This window comes from Diabrotica undecimpunctata, chromosome 4 (assembly GCF_040954645.1).
Source record: "Diabrotica undecimpunctata isolate CICGRU chromosome 4, icDiaUnde3, whole genome shotgun sequence".
NCBI lineage: Eukaryota > Metazoa > Arthropoda > Insecta > Coleoptera > Chrysomelidae > Diabrotica > Diabrotica undecimpunctata.
Window position 1 is genome coordinate 34,089,879 of NC_092806.1, and position 20,858 is coordinate 34,110,736.

Below are 20,858 nucleotides of genomic sequence, written 5' to 3' on the forward strand. Positions count from 1 at the left end.
TTGAAGTAATGCGAAGGATAGGAAAAGACCCAGAAATTTTGTCAACGATCAAACGAAGAAAACTCAACCATCAAATATTTGGGTCACCTGATGAGAGGACATAAATACGCATTACTTCAAAATATAATGCAAGGAAAAATAGAAGAAAAACGGAATCCAGGCCGTAGAAGAATGTCATGGTTGCGTAATTTAAGAGAGTAGTTTGGCTGTACCACTAATGAACTCCTTAGGTCAGCTGTAAACAAGGTCAGGATAGCTAGTAAAATAATCTTAAAAGAAAGTGTTACGATACAGGAAGAGAATTCTGGAACTATTGAGATAAAAACTCAGACAAGGGGATACCCTGTGTTTGCCTTTTATTTAATATTGACTTGGAAAAGACAGTCCAACACACACGAATTAGAGACTGCGATTCTGTTTATAACAGATTGATACAAGTCCTGTATTTTAGCATACGCTAATGGCATTGACATAGAACGTAGCAAGCGAAATGCTAAGAAATATTTCCTAGCATTGGAAACTGAGGCAAAACTGGTCGGTCTAGTGTTCAAAGAAGACAAAGACAAGTACATGTTAATTACTAAGGATTTTATAGCAAATAAGGAAGGAAAAACAGTCTTTGGAAGTCATATTTTTGAACGTGTTGACTGCTTCACATACCTTGGCTCGATGGTGATTACTACCTAAACAAGAAATTAAAAAAGAGCAATAAACCTTACAATTAGGTCATAATATGGACTCCAAAAAAATTATCAAACAACTTATTTCAAGAAAAAAAAAAGATGAAAAACTTTTGATAAAATACTCTGCAAAATATTTGGAGCTAAAACGACTAAGGGTAGTGGCGCAAAAGATATAACTTCAAATTATACCAACTCTTTAATTAACCAGGCATTTTAACGTTCATTAAAACACAGCTACTTAGATGGACTGGACACATAATACGAATGTCGTAAAACACGATTCCTAAAAAGCTGAACACACGAATACCTGTAAGCAGAAGATGCAGACGCCGATTGCGAATTAAGTGGTTAGAGGGAGTTGGAACCGACTAAGGGAAATTAAAAATCAGAAGACGCCAATAGGACACCAGAAACCAAATAGAATGGCGACGAATTTTAGAGCACTGCATATACAATAGAATTTAATTTTGTGACCAAAATTTTCTTCAAATAGTGGTTTGTTTGTGGTAGTGCTATCCCATCAGGAATAGTTGGTTGAAGGCTGCAGCCCATTATCTTTTTATAGCGTATTATCATTTCGAACATCTCAATCACAAAAAAATATTAAAGAAATATCTATTTAACCTAATACTTTTTGTAAGTTTTATACTTCTTAATAATTTTAACAGTGCTATATCATTGCCGAAGGAATCCAGGATTAAACAATTTGTAATATTCTTTACCTATGTCGATGTACGCACCCTATATTATTCCATCCACTCTACTGTTTAAACGATTCTTTTTTAAACTATGGATTTTTTATATGGCTTTTATTTTTACAAGAAAATTTTTTGAATTTTTTTCTTTTATTTAGCTATACACTTTTGCCCTAATTTAAAATTTTAATACACTATAACGTCTAAAGCATAAATATTCTGCCATATGTGTCATACTCTAAAGAATAAGCTATTTTAATGTATATAAAACATTCGATATCATAAAAGCCCTTGAGAATGCTCGCGTTGCTTTACATATTTTTCTATTCTATTGTAATGCTTCTCGAGCTTTATATTCAATTTACTTTCAATAATGAATCTCTTCCTTCACACCACCAAAAGAAATTTTAAAATGAAGCCTCTTCAGCGAGAGAAAATCTGATGGCGCGATATAATCTAATGAGAAATAATGTAGCTACAGAGTGATATAGGAAAAACATTTGTTATGTGATCTTGAGGCATTTTACGTTTAAGTTAAAGATTATCGTTATATGGGAGTAAGCCTCAATTGATTGTAATGAAAATTACATTTCGATTTCTCCTCCAGCAATTCTTTTTAAATAAATATTTAAAAATTAAGCGAAAAAAAGTATAACCAACAAGTTGATAAGCGGTTATGTTTTTCAAAACTGACGGTTCATTTACTTGGCCTCGATCCTGTAGAATCTGAGAGTGGAGTTTGTGCCCTCAGAATATCAAATTCTAAATATTTTTGTGTTTTGAATTACGTGTTTGTGTGTTCTCTTTATGTATTGTATGTTTGTGTATTGTGTGTTGCATATGTGTTATGTACAATTGTAGAGGATGCGTCTCCGATTTTCTTATTCTACTTTTATTGGTATATTCTTGTTGCTGACTTGTTGTTTTAGTACTGGCAACCAAAGCCTGCTATATCTTGCTGATAGTTTGAATATACGATATTCCTCAATAAGTAAGATGAGATTTGCTTCCTTGATTTTCCTCTTTGTTCATGTCTGTTTTATGATGATTGATGCATCATTCTATTGTACTCTGTGCTCACTATCCCACGTATGTTTACATATCTGTGATTTATCAAAGTCTCTGTTTTTGATTTATATTTCATGCTCGTTTATACTGACACATAGTGGTCTTATGGTTTTTCCCACGTAGAAATTGTTGAATTCGCAGGGTACGTTATATATGCAGTTATTGTATCTCTCTTGTCTACTAGGTTTGGTTTTGGACAGTATAGATTTCCGTGTACTGGTTGTTTTGACTATTGTTGTGATGTTACTTATTTCCTAGCCTTTTTAATTTGTCTGATAAGTCCTTTACCTATATGGTATTGTCATCTTTGAATCCCTTGTGAATGTTTCTGGATTTTTTGTGATGTTTTGTCTCTTTCTTTAATCTTGAGAAAATTTCTTGTTTATAAATAACAATAGAAAGTTATTTTTTATTAAAACATTTTTTTTGCTTTTTGAAATAAATTTTCATTAAAGCAGTTGTTTTGGGCTCTATCATATAATGATTTAAAATTGATTTTTTTGATAAGTGATGTTTCGGAACATTGATTTTCGCAAGTCATGCATTTTTAATATGCATCTACACTTAATAGTCTTTAGCTGAATAAATTGAGAAGGGAAGAGCTGTTTGTCTCGAGATGGTCATTCAGAATTATATCTGTATTTTTAATTTATAACTTTTCATAGATTCTAATAAAGATAGCTTAAGGTCTTTATTTTAAATATAGGAATTTGAAATTTGTCATTAAATAGAATTATTAATGATCTAGAAATCTGTTTTTCTATTATTGAAAGCCCTTTTATGTTCTGCTATACGTTTTTCAAAGGTTCTACCAGTTTTGCCGATGTAAGTTCTTGGGCAGTCACTCACTTATATACACCACTGTTTAAGTGCTTTTTCTTTTGCCTCTTAAGGTGTTCTTAAGTTGTTCTTTATTCCGAAAGCTGGTGTTATTCCTTTCTTTTTGATGTGCTGTTTTTGTCGATATCTTGCCTGTATATGTAATCGAGCAGAAGGTACTGGGTTTGTTCTCTGGTGGTGACAAGACTAATTTCAGGGCTTTCTTATGCAGTTTTTGGTTTAAAATTGTGTTAATTGTTTGATTGTTTTCACACCGAATTCGATGAACCTGTAACTTGTTTTCCTTTTGTTATTCTACATTTTATGCCCGTATTACTTCTTCCTGTATCTGTTGGTTTTATTCCCAGGTATATACCAATTATTGTTCCATTTTTTAATAGAAAGAAAGACAGAAATAACAAAAACTTATAAATAAAATAAATGATTTAGTACTATACAAATACCAGGAGACCATTGTTAGTCTTTTCTATTAAGATTTTCAAATTATATAGATGGTCACAGGTGCTGTACCCTGTTCTAAATCCGGTTTATTCTACTGGTTGATATCCGTCAAATTTAATTGTTAACAACAAGAGAAATCATACGATTTCCTACCTGGCAAAACCGAATTCAATTTTTTACCACTGTGCCTTCTAAAATTTGCAAAGCAAACAGCTTGATGAATTAGTCGACAAGGGAATCTAAAATATGCATTCCACCTGCCGTTCATCATGGTCAAAATTCGTAGTGAATTCAGTTTCTGGTGCTCCAAAGAGAGTAAAGAAATAAAACATAATGACAGTATTAGATTTTTGTTTCGATATAGGGCAGCAGCAAGCTGCTTATACGTATTTCGACCTCTTTAATCTGATGTAATTCTGATGTAATGCAATTCTAAATGTTGAGTCAGAAATTGTGAATAATAATGTTTAAAACAAAAAACAAACCAAAATTAATTATTTTTTTAAGAAGTAATACCTAACTTTAACATTTTAGTAATTTATTTGTTTTATTTGTGTATAGGATTATGCAAATATGTACGAAAATGTATTATTAAAGATCAAGCAAATCGAAACCTTTTTTTATTTTAATTAATTAAGCAATAACTCTATGCAACAGACAACTCTACATAACGGACAATTATTTCCCCCCGTTGGTGTCCGTTATAAAGAAGTTTCACTCTTTGGTAAAATATATTTTGTATATAAAAATTAAACTTCCTGTGCCTTTAAAAAGATTTCGTTTTATTTTACTTCCGATATATACGCAGATGGTATTTTGGAAACATTATTTATGGATCGTGTAAATACTTCCTCCTTACCTCATTGTCAACAATGAATGGCCAAGCGTCTCAGCTTTATTTGTAATTTATAGACGGTACCGTCCTGACTGATACAATTAATAGAGAAACAGGCACACAATTAAGCAGCTAGGCCGCAACGGCAATTTCTCTCCTGTATGGCCGAATTCACTTACATGCTAGGGTAATATTAATCAATCAATTAAGTGAAGAGTTATTGTACGAGAAATGACTAGACAAAAGGGATGATAGGTACTCAATATTGAAACGAATTTAAGGAAACCAGTTTTCCAGTTTCAGGAAATCAAATTTTTAGTAATAAAGTAAAAATTAATATGTCAAATAAAATTTTTTTACTGTTTTCATTGAACTGGTTCAATACTAAAAGTTTAGCTACTTTAGCAATAAAAGTTGGTCGCTAAAGAGAAGTGGTAGTTTGAGAGAGAATATAGGAAATTAAAGCAACTGATCTCTGCATTTTACATTGTTTATTAGTATATTGAATATAACTTTAATTAACTGTAATTTCAATGTATCAGAAACGTTAATGAACATCATCGTCATCAACCTGTATGCGTCTACTGCTGGATATGTCTATGTATCTTTTGATACATATTAAGTCGAAATACGTATCAACAGATACATAGACGCTTTGTACGTGAAATCAAATCTTTGCTGTCTTTTTCATTTTATTCGGATCTACTCTGTATGAGTACAAGAAACAAATTCGTTAAGGATTTCTGCTTAGTGATAGACGTGGAATACAAATTTTAGATTCCCCATGTCTCTATTAACATCTTTATCAACGTCTGTTATACCTTGCATTTCTAGAAGGTTAAAGCAGAAATCTGAATTTGTTTCGAAACTATCTTACCGATCAGATGTCGCTATTGCGTCCATAACGAAGCCATTTTATTGTTGCTTCTAAAAAGACAGAGAAGATTTATTTTTCTCGTTGAGAACGCCTATGAACAAGTGTTCTGATGAGACTTATTAAGTCGAAATACGTATCAACACATACATAGACGCTTTGTACGTGAAATCAAATCTTTGCTGTCTTTTTCATTTTTTTTTAAACAGCATTTCTCTAAGTCATACAGTCAATCTAATTTACATACCGTTGCACGACATCGACGTCATAGCCCGTAACGTCACATGATACCAACACGAAATATTTAGGCGGTAGGTGTGTTCTTTTTTAGAACCACTTTGCCGAGTACACTGGCATTACAGCCACTAGATATATTTTATTATATCTTTGCTGTCTTTTTCATTTTTTTAAACAGCATTTCTCTTAGTCAAACAGTCAATCTAATTTACATACCGTTGCACGACATCGACGTCATAGCCCGTGAGGTCACATGATACCAACACGAAATATTTAGGCGGTAGGTGTGTTCTTTTTTAGAACCACTTTGCCGAGTACACTGGCATTACAGCCACTAGATATATTTTATTATATACGCGTAGAAATAATATTTTAAGATTTCTATTAATGTTAACTTAAAGAAATACACAATAATATGTTTCATTTAATTTGTATAAATGCATTATAAAGTATTTGTAACTGTAATCGAACGAAGGTGAAATTTTGGCATAAATTGGTAACAGTTATTTGACAGTTACGGTGTTGACACTTTAGTTTTGTTTTTATTATTTACTATTAATTAAACTATGTTGTTTTTTAAACAAGAGGCTCAAATTGTTTTTAACAAGATTATTTTTTAACTCTTGTTTTGTTTCTATTTATTATCATTAAATATTTATTTATTTTGTTGTATAATCCACTTTTGCAATAATTATGTAACCTACTTTATTTAAAATGGATTCAGGAATTTTTTATACTTTGGCAACTATGTTAACTTCGATCTTTGACGTAGATAATGACGTGCAACGGTTTTTAAATTAGATGGACTGTATGTAGATAACAATAACTGTGATAATCCAATTAGTTTAAGCAGCTGTGATATTAGTCTAATAGATATTTTTAATAAGTTAGAAAAATTAAATCTAAAACTTAGTAGTGGCCCTGATGAAATTTCACCCTATTTTGTACATAAATGTCGTTTCCATTCGTTTGTCATTTTTTCTTTAAGGAACGATTTGTAAATACTGCAACTGGAAGATAATTTAAACTGTAATACGATGTTCGGAGTTATAATTGCTGAATGCTCACACCATCAATAGTTTTGGATAAATCTGTATAAATAAGACAATGATCTGGGAAAGAAGCAAGTATGTTGTAAAATGATTGAATAATTGTTGCATGGGAGGCCTCAAGCTTATTGTATTTAGAAAGAGTTAGATTACTTTCTTTTACTTACTGAATTCGACAAATTTCTTAAAAGCTTTTAAGCAATTAAACTCATTTTAACTTATTTTTATATTTTGCAAAACAATACATTCCTACAGGCATTACTTATTTATAGTAGTGACACTTATTGGAATTTATTTTTATAGTTAGATGAAAATGTATATATATTAAATTTAAACATTTAATTAGTTCTCCAAAGCACGTAAATACAAAAATAAAATTCCGCAGTATAACCGGATTAAATTATTTATATATAGAAATAATATAAATACTAAATGTTTCGGTTTAATAATTATTTTTGTTAGCATTACATTATAAAAAAACAGTTATTATAAATTACGTGTAAATAATCACGGAAATATTATTAACAAGCATATTTACCGCTAATGGGAATTTGATTATTTTACATTTTGTTTTCACATATTTTACAATATTAAAAAAATGCTGAAAATGTTGAATTTTATCCATGCCGTTCTGTTCATCCGTCTGTCTGTCCGTGAACAAAATTCGTCCGTCATTAGAATAGATAGAATGAAAAATGAGTGTCAAATGAGAACAAAATTCATGGTGGGAAAATGAAAATTGCATTTTGTTTGTAACAAAAATGCAGTTTCAAATTGCAAAGAAAATAAACAATTTGCAGCTAAAAAAATATCGACAAGAATCAGTTTTAATTTGTTATTCGAAGGTTTTTGAGGCTGCTGAACAGAAATATGATAAGGAAAATGGTCCTCGAGCCCCCTGGTGCCCAGGGTGGACCTCGTCTCCTGGAGTATGTTAATTTCATTCTAAATGACTCGAAAGTCATAAATCATGGGTTTTCGAGGTTGCTGAATATAAATATGATAACGACCATGGTTCTCGGGCTACCTAGTGTCAAGAGCGGACGTTATGTTTCTTCTGGATTTTATGTTATTTTTATTCGAAATCAGTCGAAAGTCATTACTTGGGGTTTTTTGAGATCGCTGAACACAAATATTACGACGGCGATGATTATCAAGCGACCTGGTGCCGAGGATGGACCTGGTCTTGTGAAGTTTCATGTTATTTTCATTCTAAATCAGTCAAAAGACATAAGATCGGGGGGTTTTTAAAATCGTTTTAAATTTATTTGTTCCTCATCTTCTTTTGTATCAAATAATTGAGTTTCGTCATAATTCCCCATATTCACACATGCAATTTTCACCCAGCACAATTTTTACGTGATTGCAAACTTAACCCATTCTGCCTAAATCCACATTTTTATATAAAAACAGTGGTTTACTAGTACGCATAAGAGTACAGAAATAAAGTATAAGAGCACATGTAAAAGTAAAAAGTGGCAGCTGCTACAAGAGAGATTATAATATGTTTCAGCTGGAACTTCAAGTGCTACCAACTGCTTAAAAGCGCCAAATTTAAAAAATAATGTGGATAATTTTTTGTTTTAAGTTTTCTTAAATAGTAGCAAACGAACGTCGAAAAGCCTCTAGACTGTTTCATCTCCATTTCCTTTGATCATTTATCATCACATCCCAGCTACCTATCAACCTTCTTTTTATTCCTCCTTAGTACTTCCTTATATATCCAACCTTTGTACATTTATACTGATTCATTCCTAATTTATATTTAAACCTTTACTTATTTTACAGTGTACATTCTCCTTACTTGACTAAATCGCCGTAATAAATTTCAGACTTCAACCTTTCTTCACTACATATTGGTTTTGTAGACATTTCCACTGAAAAATTTTAATTCCTTCAGCGTCCTCTGCGTTGTTGGTTTGCGCTCTTGTGTATTGCGCCTACTCGTCTCACGCTCCAATAAGTTGTCGCAACACACAACCTTGAAAGACACACAACTACTTCAACGTAAATTCCGGTAACTTGACATTCGTTTTCCGGTTAGAACTTTTTAATTTTGAGATGCGCACTAAAGTGAAGTATAAAATCTTTTTTAAATGTTAACTTTGTTATAACAACAGCTCTGTGCCGGTGTGTTTTGTTAATTTTTTGTTTTTATCTCTACACCTTAACGCGGGGTCCCACCAGTCGCGCTGCGCTGCGCCGCGCTGTTTGTTTTGGTTCATTTGTGCGCGGAGCGAGCTTGAGCGACTAGTGGGAACGACAAGTAGCGCTGCGCCGTGCAAGTTTAAACAAGAACGAACATTATCCGTTGGTTGTCGGTAAAGTAGTGTAGATCAAAGAAAAGTGCGCGTTTAGTTGGAACCATAGAATAACCAATTTCTCTGGTTGGAACGGTGTTTGTGATTGAAGACCATTTTTACAGATTATTGTGTTTCTGTACTATCTCCGCAATGAGTTTTGAGTGGGATCATGAAGAAGTTGAAAAACTTATTTAGGCATACAGAGACAAACAGGAATTGTGCAATCCGAAAAGAAATAATTATCATATAAAAAGTAAGAAATATGATGCATGGGTATTTATTGCAGACAATATCGGTTGTTCCGTCGCTGAAGCTAAAACAAGGATGACGTCTTTGTTGTCTTCATATAGAAGAGAAAAGGTGAAAATGAAAAAGTCAATGGACACAGGCAAAGCTAATTTTACATTTTAATTTCAGTAGACATTGATAAATGCTTTGTTTCATCTCTTTCTTATTACTGGTTCAATCATTGTAAACAGGTACTCGAAATCGTGTAACGACATACGAAAAAAAATTTTGAAACTGTCCTGCAACTAAATCACTTAAAAGATTATTTCCATTATAAACTTGTCTACTTTTAAATACTGGTGTAACCCAATAACGACGTTTCCTCTGGGTCTTTTGTTTTTCTTATAAAAAATGGTTAATTACTATAACAGGAGCACTTGCTATTGCTAATTTTGTTTTCATCGTGCGCGTGTAAATAAAAACTGGAACTTATTTGTTCCTCTAGAATCACATGCGCAAAGTTGCGCCGCTCTGTGTAGTTCTGCTCCGCGCTGCTCGAAGCAGAGCGGCGCAGCGCAGAATAGCGCGACTGGTGGGACCCCGCCTTTACTGTTAAAAGTTTTTTACGTGCAATGTGACGAGTTTTTATAGCACTTCGTAGTAGTTTTTATTCATTTCTTTCACTTCTAAAGTAAAATTTTTTCTCGTTCTTATACATGAATGCTACTACATATGAACATTTAGAACGCCACCATTTTAATATTTTGACCACGGTTACCAAGAGAATGGTGTGTTTGTTTTACACCTTATCATTCTTCACTCACCATTCGTAAGTTCTTTTTCCATGTTTTATATTCTTGCCTACCACCATTGTATTTTTTTAGATTGAACTGATGAAGCTTGTAACTACAATAAGCGAAACGTCTTCAAATATAGGAATGGAATTGTGATTTCCTTTTATTATTTCTTCTTTGACCGATATCCTCGTGACCAAAAGATTTAGTTCTTTTGGAACTTACTCATTGAATAATTGTTTGACGGTCGTACTCCTGTATATATATATATATATATATATATATATATATATATATATATATATATATATATATTATATATATATATTGCAGCAGCAATACATTGGCTGACAGGGAACTTATTAAAATAGGAATCCTGGAATGTAGAAAAATGTAAGTAGGTGCTCCGTAATACTGTACTTTTGTTGCATTGGTAGTCTGTTGACAAAATCGTGCTTGACATGATGCTGATAGAAAAGTCATTCGGGCGTCAAATGAAATTGTTTCTAAGTCTATAATTAAAAGAGCATTACAGATAAAAGGGAATCATTACAAGGGAACATCATTATGTTATGTAAGTTACAAAAATCAGGATAGAGACTTAGAAATATTTCATGTAATAGTATAAAGTTGGTAGATTCGCTTAAAAGAAGAATAGTACAACTGGCCTGCATTTAAGAGATGAAGTGGTTAGGAGAAAAAAAAAATAAAAAACGCAAAAGAATGTAAGGAATTGAAGAAAAACGTAGGGTTTTGAAAGTTCAGATGTATTTTTAATATTTGCTATACTAAAACCTAAATGTGTGGAATGTACTTTAATTTTTATTTGTAAATAAATGTTAAATATAAATTAAACTGTAATAAAAAAAAATGCCGTGATACTATTAATAATTATTTAAATAATCTCGGTTAAAAAAGTTAATATGGTATAATAGCCCGTGCTTCCTCGCGAATATTTATTAGGAGTCGCTCTTGAGTTCAGCCTCGCAATTTGTGACTTCCTAGAACAAAGCTCTAGTGCTCGTAAACACCGCCGCACCGCACAGGATAACGTTAAAAAAGAACCTAATAATAGAGGATGTTTAAAGACAAAAGAAAACGTGCTACACGATGAAAGTTAGGAAACTTGAATTAGTAGTAATCCGATAATATGACAATCTCGAGAATTACCAAAATTATAAAGCGCCTTGGAATATTAGATTGAATGGGGGAGGGTTGTAGGAATTAGTTTTCTCCTGTGTGTTCTATACTTAATTTATTTTGGGATCATGATCATTGCTTGCCGTATCCGTGCCTTCGCTTCAATTTAATTTGAATGGTATATTTTCGCGGAGTGAAGACACAAAACCGCACAATCTACTTAATTATCAAATTTTAGGTAGTTGAGTGATAAATACAAAAAATCGTGAAAAATTTTTTATGCTATGGGTAATGTTCAAAAAGAAAATAAGAAAATAATTTTTCCGTGACTAAATAATGCAAACTCATCTCTGTAAAATAGGAAAGTGTACAGAGCAACATGAAGATTCAATATATAAATACAGAAAAAACGGACGAACATATTATAGAGCAGTTGTTCGTCGACGGCTTTAGTACCTGAAACAGGCTTTTTTAGAACCTGACGATATATCAGTAACTAGCAGTATAACGTGTATTATACTGCCCAACATAATTTTGAATACACTGCTTGAAAATAAATAGGAAAATTCATATTGATTCGTGGAGACTTGTTGCTTAAAAAGAAAGGTTTGGGGTTTTTCCTTCCTAAAAAATTTTAAGGGTGAATATTTTTTAAAAGAAAGATTTTTCCAAACCAAAAAATGGTATAAAATAAAAGGTGATCTATTTAAAATTACAAAGAAAATAATGTACATACTTGCATTTCGACTTACCTTGTATTTGATTTAACCAATATTGTCAAAGTTAATCAATTTTATTATTTTTGACCATTTAAAAAAAATTTCGTTGCAATAGGTCATTGTTCATATTCTGCTTTTTAATTATACAAAAACTTAAACTTGATATAATTTTCATATAAAATTGGTTATAACTTTTTAAATACCCAGTAAACAGGTTACAACTTTGAGCGAGGAAGTAAAGCGGATTTTAAATTTAAAATAAAATCTGGGTGTTTCATTTAAAGAAACATTATCTTTCATTTGGTACACTGTTATGGAAGGCCCTGTATTTTTGCAAATAATTTTAAAATGTGAATCCTATAGCTACTTTCTATTTTTGCACATAACTTTTTTGGTATCTCCTAGAATAACAGATATAACGAACTTTGTTACAAAAGTTGATCATCCTGTATATTTAACGTAATAGACGAAATATTTAACCACCTTCTAAATCCCCAATGCTAAAAGAGATATTTTCGAGTAAAACATAGGTGGAATATAGGTTAAATGTGGGCAATTAAATAATGTCTAAAATCTGGAAAAACAATTTATGAGTTGCATTTTCATAGAGAAGTAGCTCAATATTTTATATAAATAAAAAAAAAAAAAAAAAAAACGAAAGTCATCAGGTTCACAAAGTTCTATCAAAAAACTGTTAAATAATAACCTCGGATCATTTCAGTGATAAAATACCTCATGGGAAAATAAGGTATACCGGAAATGGATCTACTAGTTTGCGACGTACTTCTTCTTCTTTTTGCATCATAACCCTGGATATGTCTTTGCCTGTCTGGCTATGTCCTTCCATTCAGATCTCTCTTGTGCCCTTCTTCTCCATTGTCTTATGTTCATTGTTTTCAGGTCGTCTTCCACGTCATCCAACCATCTCGTTCTGGGCCTTCCTTTTTTTCGCCTTCTTATGGGCTTCCATTGTAACATTTTCTTTGTTGTTTTTGCATCGTTTTGTCTCTGCACATGTTCCAGCCATGACAGTCTTTGACTTTTCACAAATCTTACAATGTCATAACCTTCATTTAACTCATTAACCTCGTCGTTTCTCCTGATTCTCCATGTGTCATCTTCCTCTTGTACCGGGCCATATACTTTCCTCAGTATTTTTCTCTCGAATGTCCTGAGTTGGGCATCATCTTTTTTCGTCATTACCCAAGTTTCACATCCATGGGTTACTACGGGTCTAATCAGTGTTCTGTAGATAGTCATTTTGGTTCTTTTGTCTAATAATTTCGATGTCATCAATCTTTTATTAGCATAGTATGTACGAGTCCCTCTGGAAATACGTGCATTAATTTCGCTACTTACGGAGTTCTTCCGATTGATTTCTGTGCCGAGATATGTAAAGGCACCCACTCGTTCGATAGTATAATTGTCTATTGTGATATTATTTTCATTGTAAGTTATTCTTTTGACTGTCATATACTTCGTTTTTGCTTCGTTTATTTTAAGACCTCTTTTTCTTGCTTCAGGATCAATTTGTTTGAACACTTCCATTAGTCGTGGCTTATTCCTACTAATGATGGCTACATCGTCTGCATATGCAGTAATTTGTACTGATTTGGTGTTTATATGGCCGGTTATATTGGTTCTTCTGATGACTGCCTCAAGAACTAGGTTGAATAGCATGGTTGATAGGGCATCTCCCTGTCTTACTCCCATGTTGATGTTAAACAGGGGAGACAGTTCTCCATCTACCATGACTGCGGCTTTTGAACCCTGCAACGCCATTTTTATGAGGCTGATGTATTTCTTAGGTATACCTAGATTACAAAGGTCTTCCAGCATTCTGTCTCTTTTCACACTATCAAAAGCTTGTTTAAAGTCTATATACATATTATATAGGTCTATGTCGTATTCATAAGCTTTTTCTTGTATCGTTCTTAGTATGAATATGTTATCTGTAGTGGCTCTATTTGGTCTGAATCCATTTTGATAATCACCAATTATATTTTTGGGGTATTCTAATAATCTATTGTAGATTATACCAGAAAGAATTTTGTATATTACATTTAGCAATGTAATTGGCCTATAATTCTGGCATTCTCTCTTATCTCCTTTTTTATATATTGGCTGTATGAGGCCAACTGTCCATTCCTCTGGCATTTGCTCCTTCGTCCATATTAATGTTAGTAGGAGTTTGCGACGTACAGGTTGCTCTAATTGCAATGGTGGACTGTACATTGCTTGCTTCAGATCTTTTTATTATGAATAGAGACCGTTAATTTTTATGTAAGTTGTTTTCTGAATACACTTGTTTCAGTTCCACACTTTTTTCTGAATCATATTAAAAAATATTAGTTATGCAAATGCTCAGCGTTACCTCATGGTAACTGGTTATATGTCTAAAAATAAGACATATGAAAGGTAGAAACTCTTTTTTTAATTTATTTTAATGTCATTTTAAAATGTTTTTAAAATTTCGTAAAAGGTCACTTAAAAAAAGTTCTGAGCACTAATAGCTAAAATGTATATAGTAGTTTGGAGCCTATTAATGAAGCATGTAGCAGCTTATACTTGTATACTAGTAGCAGTATTACCAGTATTATATTCGTAGGCTCATATTATAATCTAAAATGTGTAGATGTTTAAAAGTAACATATATAGATAATATTAAAGAATATAATCTATAACTAGTAACATAAAATCCATTCTACTCACCTGATATCCATCATAAGTCCAAGAGGCCCATTTCATTTGGCAGCTTTGTAAATCGAATGGAAAATATTCTACATTTATATCACAGGAAGATCTGTAAATCCCATGGCTTAACCAAACAACTTCTCCTGTATTTGACACTATAACGTTGGTATTAATTACTGATGACTGGAATTGGGGATCGGCACTAAAAATTAAAAAACAAATATTGGTTAGTGCGTCAATAAAGTAACGCATAAATTCATTATTAGCTAAAAAAACAACAGTATTAGAAATTCCCTAAACAGGTCGATTTTTGATTTTAATTTACTATTTTTTCAAATTATACTTTAATATACAGGGTGAACCACCTTCGTATGATGAGGTCATCACCGTTTATTACAAAAATTGATTACAAAAATGTATAAAAAGTTGCTTCAAATTGGTACAAGGTGGCAAAAATGCAAAAATTCCAAGTTACCTACAAAATAATGAATTAAGGATAAACGTAATAAACACATTAAATTAAATTACATATTGTTATACAACTACTTTACTATTATGCAATTACTATGATACATTAACAAAAATAAACAAACGAAAATTTATAGTTAATGTTCAAATTGTTTTCCATTGATCGTAAGACAATGACTGAACCGGTCGTTACTTTCGTCTTTAACATTCTGTAGCATAGCACGTGTTATGCTCTTTATTTCTTGTCTAATTCGGTCTTGTAGTTGACGGATATTATCAGGTCTATTTGTGTAGACTTTAGATTTTAAATAACCCCATAAAAATAAATCTAATGGGTTCAAATCAGGTGATCTGGGGGACCATTCCGTCCCCTTTTTCCTATCCACCGTTGTGGGAAAGTTCTGGTTAAAAAATCCCCCACAATTACTGCGACATTTGGCGGTGCACCATCTTGTTGAAACCAGATTCTGCGGTATAAATTAGTGGGTATTTGAATATCAGGACAAAGCTGGATTAGATCAGGAATTAATGTATTTTGTAGGAAATTAAGATATACTGCTCCTGTTTAATTTTCATCGTTTTTTGTAGTCTTTGCGTATGGACACTTGTATCCAGCGTGAATTTTCATCAGACCAATAACGGGTGTTTTATCGCTTCTTCTTTTTCTTGTAGTGCCTATCCGTTTCGGAAGTTGGCAACCATCATGGCAATCTTTATTTTGCAAACTGCGGCTCTGAAAAGATTTGTCGTTGTTGTTAAGAGAACCACGTACGTAGATTTTTCAGCCAGGAAATTCTTCGCCTTTCTGGTCCTCGTTTCTCTTCTACTTTTCCTTGAAGAATTAATTGCAGCAATCCATATGTTTCGCTGTTCCTCATGATGCTACCGAGGTGTTCGATTTTGGTTGATTTTTGTCCGTTAACATGACCATTCAAATGAAACGTTGCCTTGTCCGAAAATAGAACGCTATCAATGAAATTGTTAGGTTGGTTCATCATATACTCACAGAATTCGGTTCTTGGGTCAAAGTCGTCTTCGGCCAATTTAAGGATAAGAGGATGCTTTATAAGGATGGTATTTTACCTTTTTAAAACAGTTGATACTGAAAACTTTTCAACACCAAAATCCGTAGATAACCCTCGCACTGTACAGTGTTGGTTGATTTTCTATTGCCGCTAAAATTATGTTTTGTTGAATATTTTTATTAATTTTTGACCTACCATGCTTTGCTGTACCCCACACATGGCCCAATTCTTTATATTTTCGCTCTATTTTGCTTACCGTAAATTGTGGAATAGGTTCACGATCTGGGTGACTTTCATGAAAAAATCCACATACTTCTTGTTTAGTATGCACCACTTTCGGTTAAATGCATTTTGTAAAAAAAGTTGCAAATGATAAATTGCTTAAATAGTTTTCACCTAAACGTACATTCTACAAAGCGTAAACAATACAGATTTGTCCTTTAATATTTCGGACAGCTTTTAACGTCAAATGAAAAAAAAAATTAAAAAATACTGTAAAACATTAAAAATGTTTTTATAGTTCATAGGCTTGGATTACTAATAAGAGCTGCTAGTAAATATTTTTATCATTCAGGGTCTTGAATAACTAATAAAAGCTGTTAGAGACAATGTTACAAATAATCTTCTTCTTTAAGTGCCGTCTCTCGATCGGAGGTTTAATAACGGAGGTCGACCGTTTCGAACAAAACCTTTAGCATTATAGGCATGCCGGAGGTCATCAGTTTCAACATTTTTTTGACTAAAAAATAAGTACCCAGCTAAAAATATTAATTTTATATGAATTTTTTTATATAAATCAAATGAAGTGTTGGACCGAATTTAAAAATTTAAAAATGAATGTATAGAGAATTGCAAGGGCTTTATAACGATATTTTATTTGACCCCATCGCCATTAAAAATGTGGGAGTGATTCTTAACTTGAAATAATTGAACATACCGCAAAAATGTGTCCCCTTTTAATAAAAAATCGACGTGTCGCTGGGTTTTTTTAAAATGTTCTCGCACTTCTTGATAATGCCTCTTTCGTTTTCGTCGGGCCACCCCGTATGTGACGTGCTATATAACCAATATAACTAATGGTCCAAGCCATAAAAAAAGAAAAAGATCGACTGAATAATTCACAAAGTTCAAAAGGTGAATTCACAATTTGGGAATTAACATTTTTTAATTTTCCGATTTTTTTGTTACTTTTAGTGTGTAAATACTACTTATATTTTACCAAGAAGTGGGTGATAAAGATTAACAAAAGTCATTACAAAACATCAAAGAATTAGTGTATACATCCAACATTTTGGCAGTTTGTATTGGGTTAACTGAAATCCAACACAAATAAACCGTTTTAACGTTTAAATATTGACATAAAATTTGTAGTCCCTAAATCTACAAATACGAATCATGTTTATTTATTTGGCCATAAAATTGGCAATTTTACTAGATTTAACGTTTTTTTAAATTCCTTATAAATGCAATGTTATATTAGTTGAGAGCCCGATACAAGCTATTTTACAAACAAATTACAAAGTTCATTTTACCTTTTTATTTGTCACTTAAAAATTGATACATAACTATTTTTCTGTTTATTTTTCTTCTTTCAGTGTCATATTGGGCCCCCTAATACTGGCAATTACATGCTGTTCGGCTAACCGAAATTGTTCTGCACTGCGGATTTCTGTCCAATCGCGAATGTTTTTATGAATATAAATTTTATTCTTAACGTGCCCAATCACTAAGGACATTGGCGATCATCATGGCCCATTTGACTCTATCTGCAGCCGTTCTGAAAAGTTCTATTGACGTTTTCTCACTTAATTGTATTAGACTCTTCAGTAAGGACATGCGTCTTCTCTCCGGTCCTCTTTTGCCTTCCACCTTTCCTTGTATGACTCTTAGATTCGTATTTCTCGTTCCTTAGTATGTGACCAAAGTAGCTCATTTTTCTTTTCTTTATAGCGTTGAGTATTTCTTTATCTTTTTTCATTCTTCGTAGCGTTTTCTCATTTGTTATGTGTTGTGTTCAAAGATATTTTCCACATTCTTCGATAACACCACATTTCAAAGCTAATGAGTTTTTTTTCTGTCGCCTCTGTAATTGTCCAGGCCTCAACTCTTTACAACAGGGCAGAAAACACGTAGCATCTCAATACTCTAGTTCTAATTTCGATGTTGAGTTTTCCATTGCATAATATTGCTTTCATCTTGTATATTTTGGCAGTTTGTATTGGGTTAACTGAAACCCAACACAAATAAACCGTTTTAACGTTTAAATATTGACATAAAATTTGTAGTCCCTAAATCTACAAATACGAATCATATTTATTTATTTGGCCATCAAATTGGCAATTTTACTAGATTTAACGTTTTTTTAAATTCCTTATAAATGCAATGTTATATTAGTTGAGAGCCCGATACAAGCTATTTTACAAACAAATTACAAAGTTCATTTTACCTTTTTATTTGTCACTTAAAAATTGATACATAACTATTTTTCTGTTTATTTTTCTTCTTTCAGTGTCATATTGGGCCCCCTAATACTGGCAATTAGATGGTGTTCAGCTAACCGAAATTGTTCGGCACTGCGGATTTCTGTCCAATCGCGAATGTTTTTATGAATATAAATTTTATTCTTAACGTGCCCAATCACTAAGGACATTGGCGATCATCATGGCCCATTTGACTCTATCTGCAGCCGTTCTGAAAAGTTCTATTGATGTTTTCTCACTTAATTGTATTAGACTCTTCAGTCAGGACATGCGTCTTCTCTCCGGTCCTCTTTTGCCTTCCACCTTTCCTTGTATGACTCGTAGATTCGTATTTCTCGTTCCTTAGTATGTGACCAAAGTAGCTCATTTTTCTTTTCTTGATAGTGTTGAGTATTTCTTTATCTTTTTCCATTCTTCGTGGCGTTTCCTCATTTGTTATGTGTTGTGTTCAAAGATATTTTCCACATTCTTCGATAACACCACATTTCAAAGCTAATGAGTTTTTTTCTGTCGCCTCTGTAATTATCCAGGCCTCAACTCTTTACAACAGGGCAGAGAACACGTAGCATCTCAATACTCTAGTTCTAATTTCGATGTTAAGTTTTCCATTGCATAATACTGCTTTCATCTTAGCTAGCTATCTCAATACGCTATCACAATACGCCGTTTTATTTCCGTACTTCTATCCCATTCTTCATTAAGTTCGCAACCTAAGTACTGATATCTTTGCACCCTGCCTAAAAATTTTCCTGGAGCATAAACACTGTGTTTCTCAATATTGTTCTTGCTTACCACCATGATTTTTGTTTTATTTGTATTCAGTGCCATTCCATACCTTTCGCAGTATTGGGTAATGCGATCAACCAAGATCTGTAGTCCTTCTTTGCTGTCCGCAAGGAGTATGTGTCATCAAAATATCTAAGATTATTCAGAAGTGCTCCGTTAATAAATAAGCCTTCATTTACGTCTTCTAATGCCTCTTTAAACAATTCTTTTGAATACATATTAAAAAGTAAAGGGGAAAGCACACGTCCTTGTTTTACTTTACGATTTACAGGTATTTCTCTCGATTTTTGTTGGTCTATTCGTATTATGGCTTTCTGATATCGGTATAGATTGGCAATAATTCTCACGTCTTCGTCATCTAATTTTGTGTTCTGCAGTATTTTTGCCATTCTTCGGTGTTATACTTTGTCGAAAGCTTTTTCGAAGTCGACTAGACATATGAATATGTCGCAATTGACATCTCGACATCGTTCGATTAGTGTTTGTACAGTAAATAATGCTTCTCTAGTGCCTAAGCCTTTTCTTAATGCCAATTGGTTTTCAGCTATTCTATCATCTAGATTTTTATAGATACGTTCGTGTATCACTAGTACGAACACTTTTAGAATATGGTTCATCAAGCTAATTGTCTTGTGCTCTTCATACTTCATTGCGTTTGATTTTTTGGGTATTGGAATAAATTATTGATATTAACCATTCTTTCGGAATCTCTCCCGTATAATAAATGTCATTAAATAATTCTATTAGTGTGCCCATATGATTTTTTGTTAATATTTTTAAGATTTCTGTAGGTATTTTATCTGGTCCCATGGCCTTCTCATTTTTATACGTTTTAGCGCTTTTTCAATTTCGTCTTTGGTGATTGGTGGCCCATTTCTTCCTCTTGGTTCAATGACCACAATTTTCTCGTCGTCTTCGAGTATTTCTTTTATGTATTCTTCCCATCTGTTTATTTTATCTGTACATTCCGTTATTATCTTGTTATTTTTATAAGAATATAAATAAGTAAATAAATCTTCCGGGTAGCGGGTGGGTACTTTTCACGATCCCGGTGGAAACAGACCTACTTCAGGGATTAGTGACCCTGCCCACGCTAGCTCATGATATTCCACCATCCCACACCGTGGAATCTCATGTCCCATAACCTTTATCCTAAACTCTCCATATTTATCCCTCCTAGTCCTCAACCCTGGTGAAGGGCAGCAGCGATCACCAGTACCAACGCAAGGCGCAAAAGAAATTATCTTGGACCGGCTTGTTATTGGAATTCCACAGGCATGACTAGGACAGTTTGAATGGCTGTGGTACTGCGGTGTTGAAAGTAACGGGATACCACAACACTACCTTTTCCCCAGGATAACTCATCTCATTATGGCAGAACAAAACAAAACAATGGCCCTCAGTCCCGGGCAGGCCTTAGATGGTCAGAGGGTGCGAAGAATCTCCCGGTGCCAAATAGATGATATCCAACGAATTTCAACATGGAATGTTAATAGTCT

General features: G+C 32.9%; 1 protein-coding gene across 1 annotated transcript in view; it reads right to left on the reverse strand.

Annotated features, from left to right (window-relative positions):
- Window positions 1–20,858, reverse strand: part of LOC140439434 (neuronal acetylcholine receptor subunit alpha-7-like) — a 302,499-nt gene that overhangs the window by 152,428 nt on the left and 129,213 nt on the right. Inside the window, exon 4 of the mRNA XM_072529334.1 lies at window positions 14,619–14,802. Within this exon, the coding sequence (XP_072385435.1) occupies window positions 14,619–14,802 (184 nt within the window). The remainder of the gene's footprint in view (window positions 1–14,618; window positions 14,803–20,858) is intronic.